The 26,248-nt window shown below is 43.2% G+C and overlaps 1 protein-coding gene across 2 annotated transcripts in view; it reads left to right on the forward strand.

The window, feature by feature from the left end:
- Window positions 1-26,248, forward strand: part of LOC126249573 (organic cation transporter protein) — a 704,235-nt gene that overhangs the window by 503,199 nt on the left and 174,788 nt on the right. For both annotated transcript variants that reach the window (XM_049951237.1, XM_049951238.1), the window contains exon 2: window positions 15,270-15,381. In XM_049951237.1, the coding sequence (XP_049807194.1) occupies window positions 15,270-15,381 (112 nt within the window). The remainder of the gene's footprint in view (window positions 1-15,269; window positions 15,382-26,248) is intronic.

The following is a 26,248-nucleotide window of genomic DNA, read 5'->3' on the forward strand; positions in this document are numbered from 1 at the left end:
CACACACAGAGAGAGAGAGAGAGAGAGAGAGAGAGAGAGAGAGAGAGAGAGACAGAGAGAGAAACGGCATTTTTAAAACTCACACCCTTGCCTGCATTCGGGAGGACGACGGTTCAATCCCGCGTCCGGCCATCCTGATTTAGGTTTTCCGTGATTTCCCTAAATCAGTCCAGGCAAATGCCGGGATGGTTCCTCTGAAAGGGCACGGCCGACTTCCTTCCCCATCCTTCCCTAATCCGATGAGACCGATGACCACGCAGTCTGGTCTCCTTCCCCAAACCAACCAACCAACCAACCACCCTTGCCTGAAGTGGGACTCGAATCTACGACCACTGTTATATGAGGTAGTGCCGTCACCTCAATACCACAAAAACCTGCATTTTGCTACCACTGTTCAGCAAAAGAGATGGAGGATATTCAAAAATGAGCTGCACAATACGTTGCCTGTTTGTTTAGGCAGCGCGACAGCGTCTCAGAAATATATACATTTTTATTACTTATTTTTATTTGCAATTTTATTTTAGTCTGTTACCCAGATAAAAGAACGGACTGAATGTTGCATATCAATTGGTATATGTGAATATAACACACAACATTTTAATCTAGTTCCAAATGTGTTAGTAGAATTAAACATTAGAGTACACGAAATGTATGCGCGATTACAGATATGGAGACTCATCAGCTGCATAATGGAATGACGAGAAAGAAAATTTGTGCTGGACCGGGCTTCGACCCGGATTTCTTGCCTATCGACAAAGTCAATGATTTACCCTTCTTTTTTTTGCGTTTTGGTCGGTATTGTGCGTTGCGGCCGGCCGCTGTGGCAGAGCGGTTCTAGGCGCTTCAGTCTGGAACCGCGCGACCGCTACGGTCGCAGGTTCGATTCCTGCCTCGGGCATGGAAGTGTGTGAAGTCCTTAGGTTAGTTAGGTTTAAGTACTTCTAAGTTCTAGGGGACGTATGACCTCAGCAGTTGAGTCCCATAGTGCTCAGAGCCATCCCATAGTTCTCAGAGACATTTGAACCATTTGAACTCGCACTTGCACGCTGATACCTTTGAGATTTTAATGCCAGCTTCATCGCTTTTTTATCAGTAAGTCTAACATAACGTCTTAGGAATACATCTTAAAAAATTTAGCCATTTGGTCCGTTGGTGACGGCTAAACATAGTAAAAAACTTCTTTTGTGTTTTCCCGAGGAATCGCCCATAAACTAATGGTGCCTCCATAAGTCCCATCAAGCCCACCGTAGACCACATCAAGTGCAAAAAGAACACACCGATTTGCTCCATTGGCCTAAGCCGGAGGAAGCGTGTAATATTCATACATTGACTTCTGTGCTTTGGGAAGTGACACTAACACGATCCTTCTGATGGTTATACAAATGGTCTCCAGTGCAAGGGCTATCCAGAACAGTTGACCCTATCTGTTTGTCACCCACGAGCACAGCAACATCAAGTTCTCATGCTCGGTGTTATGGAATGTATTGGTAAGCATGCTGTCCCGTGCGTACCGACACACACATCACATACTCATAATTACTATAATTAAAAATTATATACACAAACCTCCCTCGTGAATATGTTTATGTATTAATGAAAACCGTATCAAAATCCCTACAGTAGTTCCTGAGAATAGCCTTAACCACATGCAGACAGAAGGATCAGTCTTTTACATTGCGTCTAGCCGCTGTGACCGAGCAGTTCTAGGCAATCCAGTCCGGAACCACGCTGCTGCTACGGTCGCTGGTTCGAATTCTGCCTCGGGCATGGATGTGTGTCCTTAGGTTAGTTAGGTTTAAGTAGTTCCTAAGTCTAGGGGACTGATGACCTCAGATCTTATATCCCATAGTGCTTAGAGCCATTTGAACCATTTTTTTGTTTACATTGCTTTAATTCATTGTTAGGCCCAGTACTACTAAATTATTCCGTTTCCTTACTTTCTTTTGTTGTAGGGCGCCACTACCCCAAGGGACTTTCGCCACAAAGGAAATCAGCAAACATTGCATGTACAGCATCGATAAATGCAATTTTAAATATGAACAGACGTCTGATGAATAACCTGTCAGCCCTAAACCTGTAATGGGGTGCTATATTTTCTTAAAAAATAACACTATTAACAGTGTCTGGTTCCTGTTTTCACTTTATCGTCGTAAGAATGAACCTGTACAAATAAAAAAGGAAGGATTGGTTTAATTTCCCGTCAACGACGAGGTCATTAGAGGTGGGGATTGGAGTGGTACCGTGTCCTTTTGAAACGAATCTTCTAGCCATTTGCCTTATGCGAAAGAATCTATTATCTTATCGAAGTTTGTTTAACTTTTGCTACATGAAATATCAAAATGTCGTTGTCTGTCATTAAAAACGCTCTTAATACGAATAGTACCCAAAACTGGTGTGGTTTCTAGATTTATTTTGTCACTGTCTGCTAAATAAAACGAAATAGGACTTTCTAATATTGCAGCAATTGTAACACACGCCAAATAAGCAAGACTGTTTTGGCACAAATGGTCATTTTTATCTATGTCACATACATAAACAACACAACAGACCATAATTCACAAAGTACCAATATCAGATGTCTCTTATGCCTACTACAAGCAAAAAGGTTTGTGTTAGAATGTAGTTTCACATTTCATTCATACGCTCCAGTTTCTCAAGCATGGGATCTAAAAGTAGTAATAGTATGAAATTTTTATGTGAATTGGGAATCGTCATATTCTTCGATATAATTTGTGTGATATCTCCGTTTCTTCTCCTTCCTCGTTCTAACAAACAATCTTCAGTAACTATTCATGTTATTGTCAAAACTTATTCTCCGGTTAACTTCACTCACCATGCCAGAATCATCGGTTTAGTTATCCTACGTTTATTATCCGATTAGGCGATTTTACGCGTTCGTACAACGCGTTTTCTGCGCTATTCCGAAAATAGAATTAGGTGACTACTAACCGGGGACTTTGCAACTGGCCATTAGTAGTGTAGCGATATAGCAAAATTTTTCTGTCAGAATTTAATTTTCTTGGATATACCTAGAAGATAATATGTAATCTTTCTTACCAGTTATTCCTGTTAGTCGTTTATTTTTAAAAAAATGGTTCAAGACTTAACATCAGAGATCATCAGTCCCTAGAACTTAGAACTACTTAAACCTAACTAACCTAAGGACATCACACACATCCATGCCCGAGACAGGATTCGAACATGCGACCGTAGCAGTCGCGTGGTTCCGGACTGAAGCGCCAAGAACCGCTAGGTCACACCGGGCGGCGTTTATTTCCACTCTGGTGGTCTGAGTGTATGGATTTCGCTAACAATTACAACAACGCTTATCATTCGCACACCCAGTCGACCACATAAACAAACCGCAATTAGCATTGACTTGTTCGGGTTTATTCAGCTCAGCTCGTATAGCACCGTCCCATTTTCTCTGCCGGAAGGTTTTTTATTTCTAGATGCGACGGGGTTTCCCCTGGCAGAGACAGCACGTACACTATGCACGCATTCAAAAATCAACTTATGATTCGTTCAAATATAGAATGTGTCGAAAACCAACAGGGATGCGATTCAAAATCATATGAGTAATCGACAGACCAACGTGCGCTGGTTGCCAGGCGCTTTGTGAAACAAGGTTTTTTTTTCTGCAAGACTATGAATTTGGCGCCCCCTGAAACTGCCACCCGGGGCAGTTACCCCGGTTTGCTCCCCTCCTCCTCCATCCGGGCCTGCAGATAGCTTCTGCAGTAAGTATAAGACACTAATATTTTTCCTCCATTGCCCGTTAGCACACTGGCTCCGCATTCGGCAGGAAGATGGGTGGAGTCGGCGTCCGGGCATCCACATTTAGGTCTTCCGTGATTTCCTTCAGTCGCTCCAGGAAAACGCCAGGATGGTTCCTTTTAAAAGGAACTGCCGGGCTCCTTCTCCATCCTTGAAACCTTCCGAGCTTGTGCTCCATCTCTGATGACCTCGACGTCGAACGGGACGTTAAAACCTAACTTTCTTTTTAATTGCCTACAAAACAATTGGTTCAACGCCTCAGATTTTCATCCTCACTAGATTCCTACCTGTGTTCTCAGTCATGTTCTTGAGAGCCTTACAACTTCTTCGGTAAGCAAGTCCGCGATGCTGTAAACGGGAATTGTGTCACAAGCCTCGTATTAAGTCTGTAGCTCTGCTTGCGCCAGTGACCTTCTTTACGAGATTTCGTAACGTACCGTGTCTCATTCAACTTGAGGATAATGGTCGTACTCCATCTTGCCGTTTCTGACTCCCTTATCTGCCACTCGATTCTGCTCTTCGAGATATGACCTCGTATTCTGACAATGGTAGCGCGGCTATTTTAACGGCTGAAATCGAATACAAAATATTTTTATAGTCGAAAATACATATTTTCTACCATTCATCAAGTCAAATTGTGTACCTGTGTATTGATCTAAAGACTATAGAAGCAAACGTCGTTGCATCAATAATACGTGTAACAGAGAGGTAAGAGCAGAAGATTCATAAGTCATAAACGGGGTATTATTTGGCAAAAAGTTACACATTTAATTGAAACGGTATATGTTAACACATACTGTACTTAGAGTCATATTTCCTAAGATAAAATTGCTGTATTGCACGTTCTTCCCTTATTCATCACAGCGAACGTGTGGTTCAAATGAAATGATTATAATATAGGGAAATGGGGCACCTTGTGGCGAAGATCTTGATAATGGAATAACTGTGGTTTTTGGTATTGGACTAATAAATCAGAAAACTACCTCGGTCAGGATGTGGTGCAAATGCAGCTACTCTGCTACACTGGTATTGGTTTACTCTATGGCAGAGTACTGTGCTCCAGTATGGAGAAACGGTACAGATGCACGCAGTTTGATGTGAAGCTAAATCATGCTGTGAGGATAATAAGTGGCCCTACTAAATCAACAATACTTCCACGTGTTATGTAATACTGCACCACAATCAATTAGACGAAAAGCAACAGTGGTAACAGAGTTCCAAAAGCGTGTTATTCAGCAAAATTTACTTCTGTATAACCAGCCACAGAATATATCTGCCAGTTGACTTAAGTCCATAAAACCACCCAGAACAACCTAAGATGCGTCTCTTATACATTATGAGTGTCAAGGATGGAGAGATGTTTGGTAGGCGTTTCCACCAGCAAATTTTTGCCTCATTGCCGATCCTACGAAACGCGTAAATGGATTTGATCTTTCCAAGAAACTATGGACAGCTCTGAACTGTTTCCGTACAGGGCACGGAAGATGTGGTGCCTGTTTGTACGGAAGGGATGCCCCTACGCGCAACTGTGGGATTGCTGTGCAAGCTACCAAAGCCTGACTGAAAAATGTGTATTACAAAAATTTTCTGGTGGACTCAGTGAAATATATTTGATGATACTAAAATCTGTGGACTAGTTAAGAAACCTAGATTTTAAGTTTTAATTTTTTGAGTGTTTGTTTTTTATGTTGTGTTTGCTTTCATACTATGTATTTTATATAATTTATATACAAAGTAAAGTGACCATGTAAGCCATACGAATAATAATAATAATAATAATAATAATAATAATAATAACAATAATAATAACAATAACAATAATAATCAATACACTTACACGATCACAATGCCACAAATATACAATACATCACATACATTCAGCAACAGAAAGATTCACAATAAGCAGAAAGGAAGGAGGAAGAGGATTTATCGACATAAAAAACCTACATTATGGACAGGTAGACAATTTAAGAAAATTCTTTATAGAACGAGCAGAAACTAGCAAAATACACAAAGCAATCACTCATATAAATACACTCCTGGAAATTGAAATAAGAACACCGTGAATTCATTGTCCCAGGAAGGGGAAACTTTATTGACACATTCCTGGGGTCAGATACATCACATGATCACACTGACAGAACCACAGGCACATAGACACAGGCAACAGAGCATACACAATGTCGGCACTAGTACAGTGTATATCCACCTTTCGCAGCAATGCAGGCTGCTATTCTCCCATGGACACGATCGTAGAGATGCTGGATGTAGTCCTGTGGAACGGCTTGCCATGCCATTTCCACCTGCCGCCTCAGTTGAACCAGCGTTCGTGCTGGACGTGCAGACCGCGTGAGACGACGTTTCATCCAGTCCCAAACACGCTCAATGGGGGACAGATCCGGAGATCTTGCTGGCCAGGGTAGTTGACTTACACCTTCTAGAGCACGTTGCGTGGCACGGGATACATGCGGACGTGCATTGTCCTGTTGGAACAGCAAGTTCCCTTGCCGGTCTAGGAATGGTAGAACGATGGGTTCGATGACGGTTTGGATGTACCGTGCACTATTCAGTGTCCCCTCGACGATCACCAGTGGTGTACGGCCAGTGTAGGAGATCGCTCCCCACACCATGATGCCGGGTGTTGGCCCTGTGTGCCTCGGTCGTATGCAGTCCTGATTGTGGCGCTCACCTGCACGGCGCCAAACACGCATACGACCATCATTGGCACCAAGGCAGAAGCGACTCTCATCGCTGAAGACGACACGTCTCCATTCGTCCCTCCATTCACGCCTGTCGCGACACCACTGGAGGCGGGCTGCACGATGTTGGGGCGTGAGCGGAAGACGGCCTAACGGTGTGCGGGACCGTAGCCCAGCTTCATGGAGACGGTTGCGAATTGTCCTCGCCGATACCCCAGGAGCAACAGTGTCCCTAATTTGCTGGGAAGTGGCGGTGCGGTCCCCTACGGCACTGCGTAGGATCCTACGGTCTTGGCGTGCATCCGTGCGTCGCTGCGGTCCGGTCCCAGGTCGACGGGCACGTGCACCTTCCGCCGACCACTGGCGACAACATCGATGTACTGTGGAGACCTCACGCCCCACGTGTTGAGCAATTCGGCGGTACGTCCACCCGGCCTCCCGCATGCCCACTATACGCCCTCGCTCAAAGTCCGTCAACTGCACATACGGTTCACGTCCACGCTGTCGCGGCATGCTACCAGTGTTAAAGACTGCGATGGAGCTCCGTATGCCACGGCAAACTGGCTGACACTGACGGCGGCGGTGCACAAATGCTGCGCAGCTAGCGCCATTCGACGGCCAACACCGCGGTTCCTGGTGTGTCCGCTGTGCCGTGCGTGTGATCATTACTTGTACAGCCCTCTCGCAGTGTCCGGAGCAAGTATGGTGGGTCTGACACACCGGTGTCAATGTGTTCTTTTTTCCATTTCCAGGAGTGTACATCGGCTACACCATTGCAATTTCATAACCACTTCTACAACCCTTTAGATCACATAACATCAACATATACGAAGAAAGTAAATTGGAAAAAGAAAACACTGCATAGCAAGCACCCATATCATCTAACACAGCCACACATCGATCAAGACGCATCACACACATGGCTAAGGAAAGGCAATACATACAGTGAGACGGAAGGATTCATGATTGCAATACAAGATCAAACAATAAACACCAGATATTACAGCAAGCATATTATTAAAGATCCCAATACCACAACAGATAAATGCATACTTTGCAAACAACAAATAGAAACAGTAGATCACATCACAAGCGGATGTACAATACTAGCAAATACAAAATACCCCAGAAGACATGACAATGTAGCAAAAATAATACATCAACAACTTGCCATACAACATAAACTAATAAAACACGTTCCCACATACAAGTATGCACCACAAAATGTACTGGAGAATGATGAATACAAATTATACTGGAACAGAACCATTATAACAGATAAAACAACACCATATAACAAACCTGACATCATACTCACCAATAAAAATAAGTAATTAACACAACTAATCGAAATATCCATAACCAATACAACAAATATACAGAAGAAAACAGGAAAAAAATTGAAAAATACATCCAACTGGCTGAGGAAGTCAAGAACATGTGGCATCAGGATAAAGTTGACATTATACCAATTATACTATCAATTACAGGAGTCATACCACACAATATCCACCAGTACATCATCCAAACTTATATATAAAACTACAGAAATCTGTAATTATTGATACATGTTCAATTACCCGAAAGTTCCTAAATGCAATGTAACATATACCGTACAGTTAAAAGGAAGTCACGCTTGATCAAGGTCCGCGTCACTTTCCATTTTTGACCAGACATAACGTCTGAGAAAAGAAAGAATAATAATAATAATGCAGTGCGGATACATCGAGTCAACATATTGCTCTTATCTATATTTTTCCAATTTGCCGCCTTTTAATTATTTAATCTAAACTCTGTATTTACACTTCGATGAGGAAGAATGGAAGAACGTACGACAACACAGCAACTATTTTGGAAAATATAAGTCTGTAACTGCTGCAAGTACAAACAATGATGAGCCTAAACTTTATCATCACCTGCTTACTAGCGTCTTAGTCGAAATTTGGAGCACAATATAGCAGCGATTCTTCGTGGCACGGATTAGACGAGTAATTCGTAGATTTCAGGCGGTATATGGCAGTATGTGTCTATGCACAGATCACGCAATGCCGTTAAGTCATGGACTGGTGGTTTGTGGCTAACTGGCGTCCGATAGTGTCCCTGATCAACCTGGTTTAGGTCAGGCGAGTTTTCTGGCCAAGGCATCAACATGAGTTCACTTTCATGTTCCTCAGACCAGTGTAGCACGGTTCTGGGCTCACCACATTGGCATTTAAGCTACTGGAAGATACCATTGCTGGCTGGAAAGACATAAGGTTCGAAGGGTATCGGTGGTCCGCAAAATGCTGAAATAGTCCACACGTCCCGTGAAACACCAAGTGTATGTCCTGAATGGTGCAATAACTGCCCCCAGTCGGCCTACGTCCGTGACACGGTGCATGTCTCGAGTTGCCTTTCGCCTAGAGAATTGTACTCTATCGTCAGATATTCCACAGATCACCACTTTCTCCTGCTGTACAGAGTGGCTTTGTAAGTGTTGCATGTGTTAACGCAAATTGTTTCAACTAAATGTATAACTCCAAAATGAGATTTTCACTCTGCAGCGGAGTGTGCGCTGATATGAAACTTCCTGTCGGATTAAGACTGTGTACTGGACTGAGACTCGAACTTGGGACCTTTGCCTTTCACGGGCAAGTGCTGTGCCATCTGGGCTACCCAAGCACGACTCACGACCCGTCCTCACAGCTTCAATAGTGCCAGTACCTCGTCTCATAACTTCCAAACTTCACAGAAGCTCTTAGTTAACTTTCAGACATCGATTGTACATAAATGCATAGTTTTACAGATAAACGACATTGAGGTGTGGCAGAATAGACGTATTACCGGATTTTAAAATATTTTTGTTTGCAGTTGTTTCAAAGAAAATGCCTTTTTTGCATGGTGCACATAGAAATTTTTATTTTTATTTATGCACCCATACGCGTTTCGCCTTTTTTACAAGGCATCTTCAGTGGGCGTCCTGAAATATTACATGATTTGTCCATTTTTACACATAGGTTATGGTTTCACATCTAGGTTATAGATTTAAAAACTGTTCCTTAACGTTTTTTATGAAATGGAAAGGTATTTACAGGTAACTTCTAATTCATTGCATCTAAGCAGATTGCTTTTTCTCATGTGGCAACCAGGTGGACATCTTACAGTCCACTGTTTACGTTACACATCGCTGTAACTGCCATCTTTTTAATACAGAGTTTCATTTGTTTTTCTAAGTGTAAATACCTTCCCACTTGATAAAAAAACGTTAAGTAACTGTTTTTAAGTCTATAACCTAAATGTGAAACCATAGCCTACGTGTAAAAATGGACAAATCATGTAATATTTCAGGACATCCACTGAAGATGCCTTGTAAAAAAGGCGAAACGCGTCTGGGTGCATAAACAAAAATAAAAATTTCGATGTGCAGCATGCAAAACAGGCATTTTATTTGAAACAATTGCAATTTATGTACAGCTGCTGGGAAAATGGCCACTACAAGAGACGCGTTATTTTTATTTGGTTCCAGACGTTACAGTTGTCGTGCTTTCGATGTTAGTTTAATAGTACTGTAACACAACATGCAGACAAAGGCAAATGCTGTCATTAGTGTTCGCTGGAAAATCCTACGGGTGGGTTCAGTCGCTTTTAGCAAAGAGTGGTCTTCCTCCGCGATCTTCAGCGCCTTTCCTTGCGGATATGTGAGAGTTATGTCGTATATGTATTTGTATAGTGAGGGTAAGTGTAATGGATGCGTGTATAGTACAGTCTTTTTTTTGAGTTGTGCGATTATGATGAGTGAAAGGAAAGAGTGGAAGCCGGTGCTGGTACGTAGCCTACGGCCGGCCGCGGTGGTCTAGCGGTTCTAGGCGCTTAGTCCGGAACCGCGCGACTGCTACGGTCGCAGGTTCGAATCCTGCCTCGGGCATGGATGTGTGTGATGTCCTTAGGTTAGTTAGGTTTAAGTAGTTCTAAGTTCTAGGGGACTGATGACCACAGATGTTAAGTCCCATAGTACTCAGAGCCATTTGAACCATTTGAACGTAGCCTACGCTTCTCGAATAATACAGAGGGGACCGCCGAACTTAACGTCCCCATCCGACGGACGGATCACCACCAACCACAGTCACGTCCCTCTCTTTATGAGACACTACGAAGAGAGTTGGAATTTAATCCAGGACATTGGTGCAAAGACTGTACGCTGCCTCCCCTCCTCCTCTCGCCGGCCAAATACTGGCCGTGAAAATTTCATCCACCAGCAGGATTACTTCCAAGTCGAACTCCAGCGCACAGGCGTACGGTAGTGACCACGGCTACAGAAGCGGGTTGTTGTGATTAATGTGGCACTAACTTGGCACGCCCTCATTGTTGTTTCAGTCTTGCTCATAAATTATCCAGATAGCCAGCCGGGGTGGCCGAGCGGTTCTAGGCGCTACAGTCTGGAGCCGCGCGACCGCCATGGTCGCAGGTTCGAACCCTGCCTCGGGCATGGATGTGTGTGATGTCCTTAGGTTAGTTAGGTTTAAGTAGTTCTAAGTTCTAGGGGACTGATGACCTCAGCAGTTAAGTCCCACAGTGCTCAGAGCCATTTGAACCTATTATCCACATAAGATTAACCAGGTAGTAAAGGAAATATATGATGCAACTTCCGTTTACTTTAAATCAATGTTATTCCGACCAGTCATTACTCCTCCTTCCATTTGATGTCTTGTGATGGAAACGCCTGCATACTATTTTACAAAAATGCACAGTCATCATCAACCACATGTTTTCCATCTGCAGCATTCTATAGTGAAATTTTGTTAACTGTTTGAAACATGTTTTTCTCTCAAGGCTATCCACTAACCCAGCACCTGTTCTACTTTGCATCTATGTACTTTTAGTATAAAATTTTATGTAACATATTCTCTTCTGCGTGCAACAAAACGAAATTTTCCACTATTATTTTCTATTCTTTCACTTCCTTATTCTTTTTCGTCCGTTCTTTACTCAAAGTTTTTACTTTCTGCTCACTGTTACATAAGTCTTCAGCAGCACTGATGAAGTTGAACAAAAATCGTTCACATTTAGTGACTTTATTTTTTTCTCTACTGTCATCAAGCTATTACGCTTCTTGTGCGAAAGCATCGCAGTAACTGTTACATTATAAATTACTTTCGTAACTAGACTACTACTAGACCACAAGCATTTTATGCAAACACATCATGTCATAGTCGTTTTTATGAGCCTCCCGTACGTACTTGTTATCACCTGGATATTTTCTCGTACCGTCATACGTAGCGTGTGTGTTTCCACTTCTAATTATTGTCTTAGCGTACAATATTCTTAGCAAGTGTTCCTTTCTAAACAGGGCTGTGTGTCATCAACATAAGGACTGAAAGTGACTTTTAAATATGTTGACAATACACTTTGCCAGTGTTTGAAACTGTAGTCATCGCACTACGTCGAACTTCACTATACCGCAAATCCGACAAAAATAAGAAAAATGAGTTTATTAGAGTGTAGCGTCTTGCTGACGCTGTCATAATTAGAGACGGGGCATTAGTTCAACAGGACAAGGGAAGGGGAGTAAATCGACTGTAATTTCATTGACAGAAATGCTTCGGTCTTGGCATGGAGTGATTTAGAGAACTTACAGGGAACTTGCACTAGGATCACCGGACGGCAGTTTTAATCCCCCATCAGTTCTCCAGTTTCATAACCTCTGCTCCGCAACGCTTAGTTTATAAACAGAAATATGAACACTCCACGTTTAGCTGTCTAAACTAGTAGTGAATAAGATAGCTGGTAATAACCAATAGGTTACAAAACATACCTTTTATATGTTGGATAAAACCACTGATATAACAAGTAAGTACTTCGTTATCTTGGAGACGAACAGTCGCGTTATGGGAACAGTATCTCAGTACGACTACAGCTTTATGTTGAAGCTGTGGTGCCTCTTGCTGCTAGCGATATAGCTTGTTTTCCCCCATATAACTATCATACGAGGTGGTACCTAAAAAATACGGGAATATTTTTTTAAAATCTATATGTCTTCAGATTGTTTAGGAAATAACCATATCCCCTACCAAATACTCTCCATTACAACTAATACTTTCGTCCCACCGGTGCTTCCATTGTTCGAAATATTTTTCTAGTCATCTATAGAAATGGCTGACATCTCCTCCCTCACTTTTTTCTTGACTTCTTCGATGTTGTCAAATCTGTGTCCTTTTCATGCTCCTTTTCAAGCTTGGATATATAAAAAAGTTGCACTGAGCCATGTCAGGCGAGTAAGGTGCGTGAGGCAGCGGAACTATGCCATTTTTAGCTAAAAACTGTCTAACAGAGATGGCTGTGTGTACAGGTGCGTTGGCAGCAACCCTTTCCATTCCCAAATCTTCCGTTAAAATTCGCTGAACTGAGCTCCAAGACAACCCACTAATCTCTGCCAGTTGATCAATGGTCTGCAGACGGTCTGTGACCACAAGCTCTCGAATTTTTTCAATATTTTCGCCGATTCGGGCAGTTGATGGATGTACAGAACGAGGTTTGTCATCAATCAGATCGAGCAAACCACTCGTACACTTCAGTTTTTCCCATAGCGTCATCCTGGTAAGCTGTTTTCAACATTAAAGCAGTTTAAGCAGCATTTTTAACGAGGGGAAAACAAAATTTCACAGTTTCACGTTGTTCACTAATTGCCATCACAAAAAACGAAACAAGAACAAAACAGCGCTAGCAAAGAAAACATACCAGATGAACAGAACAAGCCGGATCGACAACACAGGCGGCACATAACGAGCAATGAGTTGCGCTATACATGCCTAGCAGCAGAAAAGAGTACTACACTAGCTGCACCCGCGGCAATGTTATTCCGATTTTCTTTGGGTCCCACCTCGTATATGCATCACATCTGACTCAACGTTTTGCCACGCACAAGGACCGAAATCTGCTGTTGGCCGAGTTCAAAATCTGTCCTCTCTGACCACTTACAATGGCCTGTAGAACGTATTACCCAAATCATCGACTCACTATTGACAGCGCTCTTTATTTTATGATAATAATATTGTGACATAGTCTTGTTGTCTTTTTTGTGTCTCGGCAAGAATTTGGTATGGACCTGCTGCTACTCGACATATTTTGCTTCCGGTGCAGAATTCGCCAGCTTTCCATAAAGTGAAAACCTTCAGTCTGCCAAGTGCCTGTGACTCGTATACGTTTATTTAGAATGTTTTGCATGCTGAATTACTGAAGACACAGTTAGAGAATTAGTGCAACACTCATGTGAACTCGAACGAGAGAAAAGAAAATTCTGTACTCCCGTAACTATTGTATTTCTACAATGATTTATGTAATCTGACGCAGACGTTTTTTAACTGCGTATGTAACTGAAAATTGAACTCTGAAAAGTGTTGTTAAATGAAAGCTTTGTCCTAGGAATTTTATCATTTCAGTGCAATAAATCACCGCTGAAACCTCGTTCTATCAACTGAAATTAAAATGGAAATGAGCATATGGCATCTTCGGCTGGGCGGGGAAGTCTGACCGCCAAGTGCAAGACTTACTTCAGTCGACGCCACATTGGGCGGCTTGCGCGCCGGTGAGGAGGATAAAATGAAGATGAAGCCAACATAACACCGGGAATCGAACCCAGGCCCGCTTGCATGGGAGGCGAACACATTACCACGCAGCTAAGCAGGCGGACAATTGAACTCAAATTTGAATACCTTCTCAGGGTGAATGTGGTTTCACATTTTCAGCGAAGCTCTGCTACATCAGAGCTGAAATGAGTTAATAACAGTACATTTACAAAATCGTTCACTCTTCCCTTAACCGTCGTGACTGTACGTAGTCAGGGAGTCTGCATTTCTGCCATTGTGGCGCTATGCGTGGAGGATGAACTGTTTATTAATTAGCTGTATTTATGAAATGAGATTACGTAATCAAATGATTTGCTCAAAAAGCAATGACTGTGATGTAGGCTCTATTCAACACTTCATCCTTCACACATCCTTACAACTTCCATAGAAATAAATCTTACATATGAAAACTGAGACTGAGACAATTGCAAGATAGACGCCGGGCGCGTACCTAAAACGTAATACCATATTTTTTAAATTCAGTCGTAACAATCCCCGTTACGATTAGTCACAATCACAGATCAAAATTCGTCGACAGCCGGACGTAATTCTGTCAATTACAAATTTATCGAGATGTCTCACAATAATATATTCTGCCAACTGCATATAGTACCTCCACGAAACCTCAGACCGTATTAGTCCCAGTTCATCACAGTTCTCTCCCTTTTAATACGAACAAATTACAAGGAGTCTATTTTCTCCATTTTTCAGAGATTGCAACGCTCTGTTGCAATAGTGTATGGTATTTTATCTCTGGTTGTGTGCTGTCATGGAGTGTGTCATTATGTAAAGCTACAAGTTTTCACATTTTCAACAGAATTAATATTTTCCGTATGCACAGAATAAAACACGAAATTAAATACAGTGGAAAAAAAGGTCACAGAGAACTGGATAGCATTCAACGAATGCCTATCAGAGATTATTACTTATTATGCTAAGTAATGCGAGAACGAAGTGCGTTGCCGGCCGTGGTGGCCGAGCGGTTCTAGGCGCTACATTCTGGAACCGCGCGGCCGCTACGGTCGCAGGTTCGAATCCTGCCTCGGGCATGGATGTGTGTGATGTCCTTAGGTTAGTTAGGTTTAAGTAGTTCGAAGTTCTAGGAGACTGATGACCTTAGAAGTTAAGTCCCATTGTGCTCAGAGCCATTTTTTTGAACGAAGTGTGTTAACTTTGCCTCGTTTGCTTGCAGGGGAGTTTGGGCCCTACCAGATGCGCCAGTTCGCACTACACATAATGGCCGCATTCACAGCCGGCATGCACATGCTGTCACTGGTAACCGTCGCCGCAGTACCGGATCACAGGTAAGTCCTTAATACCTGCAAATCTACTCTTGAAATTAAGTCAGTGCACGATTCATTGGTTACACAGATACAAGGGGATCAGCAATACTAGGCTAAAATGTAATCTTTCAGCCTGACGACTCACTTGAGTGCGGCAGTATAGAGCCCTTAGATAAGGCTAAGTCTCTAAATGACATAAGCTGTGCGCGTCTTTACGCACTGCATTGTCGGTACGGATTTGCTCTTATGTCACATATAACAAAACGAATTACCATTGCCAAGTACATTACTATACAATCTGGCGAATCTTAAGATATATTCCAGAAGTCGGAAAAATGGGAGGGGGGGGGGCAGAGGGGTAGTGGTGTCATAAGGTACAAGACTCCCATCCCCCCCCCCCCCAAAAAAAAAATTGTAGAAGCATTTATATTCTATAGAGAGGGTGATTCCGTGATGACGACCTAAACTTACAGGGATTATGTAGAAGGGTAAATATATCAATCTAAGGAACCCCAGTCCGGAAACGATCGAGTCGAAAGCTGTAATCGAAAATCGTTCTGATACTTCTGACAGTGGAATACATGTATCGGTAAAGTTGTCGCTAAGATTGTTGGGTACGGAATCCTGAAGAGCACTTAGGTGTACAGGTTGGGATAATAACTCAACTAATACAGTGCAGATGGCGTACTGTATACCGACATGAGCGGTCCTGGAGTACAATGTCTGTACTGTAGTAGACTAAAGTCTGTGACTAAAAGCTAACCAAATGGAATTGTACCAGGTGGCAGAACTTCCAGACTTGATTGCCATGTATGGGCAAGCAAATGAAAACAGCAGAGAAGCGGAAATGTTGTGCTGGACCAAATATCTGCGTAGAAAACATCCTGCTCGCACCATTTTTACGATACTGTTCCAACGATTAAGGGAAACGGGGCAATTGGTATCACAGTACAAACGACCGAGGAGGATGTCAAACTATGCGGACTATCGGCTTAGAAGGTGCAGTGCTTGGTCAAGTGGATGAAGCACCTACAATCAGCACTCGATCACACGCACGTGAAATGAATGTTTCGTAGAGTACAGTGCGGCGAGTATTACACGAAATGCTGCTACAACCCTACTATCCACAAAAAGTGCATGATTTGGCTCCTGCTGATTTCCGACAACATGCCGTGTTCAGCCAATGGTTATTACAGGCCCTTACAGTCGATCCTTAATATCCTGTATATTTCACGGATGAAGTCTTGTTTCACCAGCGACGGAATGCTAAATGGTCGAAATACGAAGTGTGACTGGAAAGTTTTAAGAATGGATCCACTACTGTTTACTGGTTTGGCAGGCAGGTACACAAAGGGTGGGGAGTGAGTCATTGCCTTGTCCTTGAACGCCCTCTGACAGGAAACTGCGTTTCCTTGTGGCATCTGTCTGCGTGAAAATGGACGTAAAACGGAGCAACGAGTTTGTGTGAAATTTTGTTTTAAAACCGAGAAATCAGCTTCGGAGACTTACGAACTGTTAAAAACAGTTATTGGAGATAACTGTATGAGCCAGTGAAAAGTTTTTGTCTGGTTCAACAAATTTAAAAATGGCCGTGAATCATTTGAATATGAACCACGGTCCGGCCGTCCTTCCACCTCAAAAACAAATGAAAATGTTGCGAAAGTTTGCGACTTAGTGCGCTCTGATCGTAGACTTACAATTAGCGAGATGGCTGATGAACTTAATTTAAGTTTCTATGCAGATCAGGCAATTTTAACTGAAGATCTGAACATGCGTTGAGTGTTCGCAAAATTCATCCCAAAAGTGTTGTCAAGTGACCAGAGACAATGCCGGCCGCGGTGTTCTAGCGGTTCTAGGCGCGCAGTCCGGAACCGCGGGACTGCTACGGTCGCAGGTTCGAATCCTGCCTCGGGCATGGATGTGTGTGATGTCCTTAGGTTAGTTAGGTTTAAGTAGTTCTAAGTTCTAGGGGGCTGATGACCACAGATGTTAAGTCCCATAGTGCTTAGAACCATTTGAACCATTTTTGAACCAGAGACAATACCGATTTGAAGTATGCCAAGAACTGATTAATTGGACTGAAAATGACCCAGATTTGTTAAATAGGGTAATTAAAGGTGACGAATAGTGGGTATATGGATATGATCCTGAAACCAAAGTGCAGTTTTCGCAGTGGAAGACTCCAGGTTCACCACGACCAAAAAAAGCACGGCAAAGTCGGTCAAAGATGAAGATTCAAATGGTTCAAATGGCTCTGAGCACTGTGGGACTTAACTTGTGAGGTCATCAGTCCCCTAAGAACTACTTAAACTTAACTAACCTAAGGACATCACACACACCCATGCCCGAGGCAGGATTCGAACCTGCGACCGTAGCGGTCGCGCGGATCCAGGCTGTAGCGCCTAGAACCGCTCGGCCACCACGGCCGGCAAAGATGAAGACAATGTTGGTGATTTTTTCGATTATAACGGTATTGTGCATTATGAATTTACCCCTAGAGGACAGACAATTGACCAGGAATACTACAAACGTGTCCTTGAACGTTTGCGAAAAAAGTGCAGAAGAAAACGCCTGCATTGAGGAAAGACGGGAATTGGGTGCTACACCATGACAATGCTCCGGCTAATCATACCAAATTCAAAATTTCTGTGCTTCCACAACAGCCATATTCCCCTGATTTGGCCCCTTCAGACTTCTACCTGTTACTTAAACTGAAATTTTCACTGAAAGGGAAGCGATTTGACTCTACTGAAAACATCCAGGCAAATACGGAGAGCGTCCTTAACACACTTCAGGAAAAAAATTTCCAGGAATGTTTCAAAAGTGGAAACACCGATGGAGACGGAGTGTTCAGTCATAAAGAGACTATTTTGAAGGGGATGCATCACAGTAGCATGTAAGTACCACCATTGTACAATTACAAGCCCATTCTTAAAACTTTCCACTCACACCTTGTAGTTATGTTTGGGCCAATGAGAAGCCCCACATTGCAGTTGTGAAGAGCCATCAACACAGTTTTTCCGTCAGGGTGTGATTACGTACTGGACCTGTTTCATCTTCCTCCCCAATTTAATGCACCTGCGGACGTACTATCCAGGTTCCTGTAACATATGCCATTTGTTATTCGTCAACGGATGTGGCTCCACCACGATGGAGCCCCACCTCACTTTGAACTGAGGGTTCGTGAACACCTGGATTAGACATGCCCTGAAAAGTGAAGAGGCAGAAGAGGTTTCGTAACCAGCATGTTCACCTGATCTCACTCCATTTGATTCCTTCATGAGGGGCCCTGTGAAAAGTCTTGTGTACGAGATGTCTGTCGAGACTGAAAAGGTTCTCCTGGCAAGAATTCTCGCAGTCTGCACCACAGTTCAAACGATGCCGGGCTTGTTAGAACGGGTACGACAGAACTTTATGCGAAGATGCCATGCCTGCATTGACGCTGGGGGATGCCATTTCGAAAAACTGTTGTAAGTGTAGCGGCTTCTGAAACTTGTGCAGGTAAATGGAAGTCATTATTGCCGTACCGTAGACTTAAGATTTCCGGTCTCTATGACATCAGGTTGCTAATCCATCAACAGGAGAAATTATCTGAGGGTATATGAGAATATTCGACGGTAATTCTGTACGTCATGATCAAGGTTCGGAAGCTGGGGCTCTTAGTTTGAGTTATTGGCGCATCAGTCCGGAATCACGCGGCTGCTACGGTCGCAGGTTCAAATCCTGCCTCGGGTATGGATGTGTGTGATGTCCTTAGGTTAGTTAGGTTTAAGTATTTCTAAGTCTAGGGGACTGGTGACCTCAGATGTTAAGTCCCATAGTGCTTAGAGCCAATTGAGTGATGAGCGTGGGTAAGGCGGAACTTGAGTCGATTTTCACTTATAACTTGCGACTAGGTCGTTTTTGGACCAGAGTCCACTACCTGAAATTGATCCTTTCGCCCTTCTACATCATGCCTGAAGTTTCGTAACATCATCACGGAATCAACCCGTATGTTAATTTCCAAATTCCACAGCTAACTTACGGATAATAAAGTAGCGCGAAGAGTAAGATTCTCGAAAACGGCAAGGAATTCCAGAACTTTCAAACCACATTTAGCACAGGATACTTTTCAGTTGTTGCGTGATGGCCGACGTGGATGGACTCCCAGCCTGACAAGTGAGATTCCAGTCATGGAAAAACACACATCCACGGCCTGACCATGCCTGCTGCCAACAACAAATCGGATGCGGTTTCTGAGTTCGCAGGTAGAACCACCAAACCATATCTTGAGTAAGGCAAGAGAGAAAGGGAAAGAACGTCTATGAATGAGAAGACACAGAAAAACGAATTTCCCAAACGTAGGTGGAAACGACTCAAAGAAACGGCATTTCCCTCATTTACATACACAGATCGCAGTCGTAATGCTTAGTGATATAACTGATAAATTTGAGCGCACACTTAGATTTTGTATTGTGTAAATTATGACGATATCAAAGTCGTGGGAGTTTGCTGCTATTATAGTTCTTAAATTAATTGTGTGGCACATGTACAGTCGTCAAAACAAAACTGTTCGCGTGTCTTAATGAGGTCTGGTACCTTCGGTTGTGTACAGCTCGCACCACTGTTAACGCAACACGTACTGGCAACGGCAACAGCATCACATGTAACACACTTTTAGAAGTGTATTTGTTCCCTTATTATTGTAACAGTTTAACCCCTAGAGCTTTTGATTTTCTGTGTCAGGGTATAATTACAGCGTATTGTTTTACATGTACAGCCGTGGACAAAACGAGCGAGACCCCTCGCCTTTTCGTTATGCTGATCCGTACAGCTTTAAAGTGTGCTACACAGCATAACAGGCAAGGCGACGAAGTGCTACCAACATACTATGCACAGGCGTGAAACTGAAAAACTATCTGAACTTTGTCAGACTGTTAGCAATCATGTGTAAGACTATATTAATGCTGATTAGTGTGTTAAACACAACACGTAATTGAAGATATAAATGAAAGAAGAAACGCTAATTACTATAAACTGTACTAATAAAAATGAATTTCAGCTTATCGAGATAACATAACTGTTTTAGTAAGACAAAGTACCCCAGATGGTTACGAATTAGCAAAATATTATGCGCATTCGGCCGCAAAACTGTCTGTGTCAACGTTCAGACCAGTCATGCTGGATTACTGTTGCTGACCTACCATGTTAGCAAATTTAGCAATGCGTGAAGATTCATAACGAAATTCAATTAAAAATCATTCATTGCCACAGTTAAGTCAATTGATTTATTGACAAAAGAGGAAAAAGTAGGCAGTAACAAGTATGAAATTCTACAAGATTTTCATATTTACCTCCACATGGCGCCGGTACATAATAAAGGTAGCAATAAAACGTATTGGGGGGAGGGGGGGCGGGGGCACGAGAATTTCTTACAATTTCATTACTGATAGTCTATCTGTCTCCATCGAGATTAGAACCAAAAACAAACCAGACCTCCCTTGCAGTAGCAAACACCTTTCACTACGCTAGCAGACAACCCAGGCAAACAGCACTCTATTATTACCCCACACATGAATTAGCCGGCAATTTCGCACTGAAAATGGCAAAATGATCTGCAATTTCTGTTGCATAGAGCTTTCTGGATTCGAAAACATGAATTTTCTACCTTGATGTCACCGCTTATGTGACAGTCATTCGGGATGGTTGTCGAAATTACAAAATACTGTTATTAGCGAGTACATTTAGTAGGATAATTCTGCACCACCCGAGGAAATAAACGGCTGCATAGCTCCAAACGTATTCTACAATGTTTCGAATTCTCCATTAGACTCGCCACAGCCAGAAAACGTTCATTAGCCGAACTGTTTCTTAAGCTAGCTAGCAATGGGAATGCTCGCACTTCTAAAACGCGGTGGCATTAATACTGGGATCTGAATTACCACGTGTATAGGCAAATGTATTTTATTTGCATTCCTGTAAACATGATTTGGATCGAAAGCGTAGCTACGATTAATATGCTGATGTATCGACAGCAACTAGAACATCTCGAATAAAGAGTAGGGGGAATTATTATGCGGCCCTCATCTTCAGTAACTGTGGTAGCTATTTTCGTTGTTAGGATTTCGTCACCTAAATCGGTAAAAATGGAACCCCACTAGTCTCAATTTCTTGACCGTCATCTGTCTACCCAACCCTTAAAACCCATTTACCTCGAGTACAGGTAGACCTAATAATCGGAAATGTATCGCACTTCCTGCGGTATACGGTCCCTTGGTGGTGTAAGAAATTAATTTTTATTAGTACATTTAATACTAATTAGCGTTTCTTCTTTCATTTATATCTTATATTTACGTGTTGTTTAACACACTAACCAGCATTGATATAGTCTTACACGTGACTGAAAACTGTCTGACAAAGTTCGGATAGTTTTTCAATTTCACACCTGTGCATAATATGTTGGTAGCACTTCGTCGCCTTGCCTTGTATGTTGTGTAGCAGACTTTAAGGCTGTGCGGATCAGCATAACGAAAAGGCGAGGGGTCTCGCTCGTTCTGTCCACGACTGTACAATACGGCAATTTCTTTTATCTGTTCGAAACGGCGAGACGCTTCAGCCTCGAATAAACAAGTAAGAACAAACCTGTACAGTTACAGGGTAGCCGCGTGGCGGCGTTCGATGCAGTGCAATTCTACTGAAGCAATTTGCGTCCGCCCCCCCTCGTACCACTTTTTTTTACATTCTATTGTTCGTTATTGTGTTACAAGCGCAACACTGATATAGCCGAGATATACCGAACAAGATAACACACTGCGCCACGGACGACTAAATGACAAACACTCATTTGCTACAAGACTGTCTCTGCATACGCGGGCCACGACAGACAGCATCCTCGCACTCGACCAGTGCGCGTGGAGTGGCAGCCACGAGTGGCGTTCAACCTCGCTGTGCCCAGAAGTGGATAAAGTGGTGGCGCGTGACAGAGTACTTGGCCGACTTCGAGAGTCAGAGTAAGGAAGGGTGTCGAAGCCTCAGTAAGAAAACGTGTTAGTTGACACATATATGGAAAGTCGGTTTTTAGATGCCGTCCAATTCAAGAGAGAGACCAATTTCCCTGGATGCTAGCAAACCATTTGCAGCCTAGCTTAACTTGATGTAGGCCGTGACAGACACCATGTCATCTTTTCAGATAAGTCAATATTTAGCTCAGTGGATGGCAGTCCAGTGATCGTTTACAAGCCATGAGGAGCACGTTACAACCCACAGAAAGCCCACGTGGGCCAACATTCGTGTGTTGGCCGCGTCACAGTCTCGTGCTGGGAGTGGATGTCATCAGATGGCTGATACTTCATCGAATTTATGGTCATCATGGCGCGGACCAGTGAGTGGATTGTGGACATCATGAAACAGCGCGCGCGCTCGTATGTGTGTGTGTGTGTGTGTGTGTGTGTGTGTGTGTGTGTGTGTATGTGGCGCTGGACGGCAAGGATATCAACACCCTTACAAATATTAAAAGGAGCGAATGTGAGTGTGTTGTGACATTCAGTAACTCACCCACTCAGTCACACACTCACTCAGTCACTCCTGCTTCATTCGCGTTGACCAACACAGTCACTTAATATCAGACGCCGTAAAACAAAGAACAGATAATGAGCGCCTGTTAACACATTAAGAACAGATCACAAAACCTTAAAGCACAAAATTCGTTTCAAAATAAAACAGAGTCCAATAAAATATGACACACAGTTATCTGTACGCCACAAGCGCGACACATTGAAGGATCCTCTCACCAGAGCAAAAAGCTGTGCGTCAGAGGGGTTATGCAAACCTGATCCCGTTTACGTGACTGAAAGGAAGTACGTCACGGCCGCGTAATGGACTTCACTAGACGCAGCTTATCATGTGTCACTTCCAGCCACTCGACTTGTGTTAGTACAATGGAGTGATCCAGTTCAACAGGAACACTCATCGGTTCACACGAGTCGAACAGTTCAGCGATGGCTTCTGCAACCGGCTGACAGGGACCTGATCGACTGAACTGTGAGCGACCGCTTCGGTCGCAAGTTCGAATCCTACCTCGGGCATGGATGTGTGTGATGTCCTTAGGTTAGTTAGGTTTACGTAGTTCTGAGTTCTAGGGGACTGATGACCTCAGATGTTAAGTCCCTTAGTGCTCAGAGCCATTTGAACCATTTGACTGACCTGCTCGAGCGCAAGACCTGAATCAGATTGGAAATTTGTGGCCCAGAATGAAGCATTTCGTAAACTTACACTGGCCCCACTGGCCCCACGCCCACCTGGCCAACTGTGGGACCTTGTGTTGATTAAAGTCCACTCAACGGAGAACGACAAAGGGCGAATGTGGGAAAAAATTCATATGGCCACAAATGTTTGTACAGTGATAGGAGGTGGTCAGGAGGGGGGATTTTATGAATGACATACTAATTGTCCCCACGTGTGGGATGTGAAGGTTGGGGAGGGGTGTGTGATGGTCACGCTATTACGTTTTCTTGAATAACTCGAAAATCCTGCCTTCTAGCGAAACTGTTTTCCAGTACAAAGTTAAACTACGTTACATTTCCTACAAAGAAGGTCGTATTCATTTTTTCTCTGGCACTATTAGTTCCCGCGTTGCAGAGGATGGAAAAATCGCAGATTATTAAAATATTGTTTTAATGGCATAAAATTAATATTTGTTGTTAAAAAAATTGGGTTAACAACCAATATTCAATGTTTGAATCACGTCTAAGTGCAGTAGAGCAATTTTAAAGGGTAAACTGTGATCGGGGGATATAACAGAGTGGAGGGGGCGGAGATAAAAGTGCGAGGAAAGATCGGTCGCCGGGTTGTGGTCACGCACTTCCCTCTTTCTTAGGTCTGCAAAGTGAAAAGCAAGAAGGTGGTTCCCCATTCCACCTACCCCACCATATCACAAGAAGCAGCTGAAAGGTTTTTCACAAAGTTATATTGATTCTCCGCAGCACGTCATAAGAATCACCGACTACGCAGTGTGCAGAAATGCCCAGGGCTTGTTTACTTTCCATAAAGAGCATTAACACCACATGGAATGCAGACATAAATTATTAATAATACTATCACAAGAAACGCGTATGGAAAGACTCTATATAAATCTCCGCGTAGCGTTCTACTCTACTAGAAGAGAAACTGGTTCTCGTCACACGATACGGTAACTGAAGTCTTCTTCGGAGACATACGGAACTTTGCATCATTCCTGGAGGCGTGCTCGGATAGCCAATGTGGTTCAGATGATCGCTCGCGATAAGCGGGAAATCCTGTTTCGAGTCCCGGCTCGGCACAAGTTTCCATGTGTCACAAACAGCTGATGTCATTCCACATTCGAAAAATTCGAATCTATTCCGTAATACTTACCAGAACAGTGTCAGGACATTGTAATATGAAGATACGGACACTATATAAACACAGACATTATACCCCGGTTCCCGTTAAACCACTGAAGTGAAACACCGTCGGTAGTGGGCTGTACTTGGGTGGATGACTGTCCTGGCACACCGCGAGCTTTACGGAAGGAGGGTAAAATACTTGATCACCAGTCATTGCGCCAATGTCCTGGATCCAGTTCCAGACTCCTCTGCAATGTCTCTTGAAGTGAGGGCATGCAACATTGTTGATGTTGATCTGTCTTTCGGATGGGAACGTTAAACTCGGCGGGCCCCCTGGTGCTCTTCGAGAGGAGTAGACTATGAGCTGGCACTAGGTGTCACCGTTTCCCTTCTCTCGTTATCTCCGACACACACACACACACACGCACACAGTCACCTACACTTCAGCCGGTCGTTGTGGCCGAGCGGTTCTAGACGCTGCAGTCCGGAACCGCGCTGCTGCTACGGTCGCAGGTTCGAATCCTGCCTCGGGCACGGATGTGTGTGATGTCCGTAGGTTAGTTAGGTTTAAGTAGTTCTAAGTCTAGGGGACTGATGACCTCAGATGTTAAGTCCCATAGGGCTTAGAGCCATTTGAACCATTCACCTACACTTAACAGATACATTTACACACACAGCTCCTATTCTTCCCAGAGAAAAGGTGCCTGCAGTGCAGAGGATAGTGAAAACCTTTCCGATTAGACGGATGAACTGCCCTTTCGAGTCTCCCAGCCATCCATGCCACACGACTTTGCTTTACTTTAGTGGAGATACTTACCACACTATGTCTTCCAAGGTAGGTGTGAATATGTGAAGTCTAGAACAATAATCTGCTGTAATGCATTGCTTGACTTAATTCGAAATTTATAAAGTTCCGTTACTCCTAGGTGACCTACTTCTGTTGTAGAGGGAGGCAATTTAAGCGTGTGGGCTTCTTCAGATGATGTGAGATTTTAGGCGGGGGTTGTGCATTTTATACTCCTCATGCTGTGAAAAAGTATTCCAACAAGTAATAAGTGGAGATAAAGAAATCGCCATTGTAGGACACATGTTGACATCATGTAACACATGGAACAGATTCTGCAGTGTGTGATACAGATGACAGCTCCATCTGATGAACTTTTTTTGCATAAACTGACTTAACAACTGCAAATAAATATTCGTTTAATAAACTGAGAATAACAACACTATGATAATTTAAGTTATTTTTTCTACTCACATAAGAGAACTTGACAGGAAATGCTGAGAAGATATGGTGCGTAACCTGAAAAGCGAGCTGCGCTCATGGTAGGGAAGGTAGTTTTTCGCGGAAGAAGGCTACAGCTGCCGTACAGGATGACTAAGAATCAATTTGTCCTCCAGAAGTGTAGAACAGAGAGCAGAGATTTACGTAGATTCAGTCCGTATGCATTTCTTGTGTGATTATTATTAGTAACTCATGTCTGTACTCCATGCAGTGTTAACACACTTGTGGAAAATAAACACCCCCCTTTCCCCACTGGCATGTT

Source organism: Schistocerca nitens, chromosome 3 (genome assembly GCF_023898315.1).
Source record: "Schistocerca nitens isolate TAMUIC-IGC-003100 chromosome 3, iqSchNite1.1, whole genome shotgun sequence".
In the NCBI taxonomy this organism is placed as follows: domain Eukaryota; kingdom Metazoa; phylum Arthropoda; class Insecta; order Orthoptera; family Acrididae; genus Schistocerca; species Schistocerca nitens.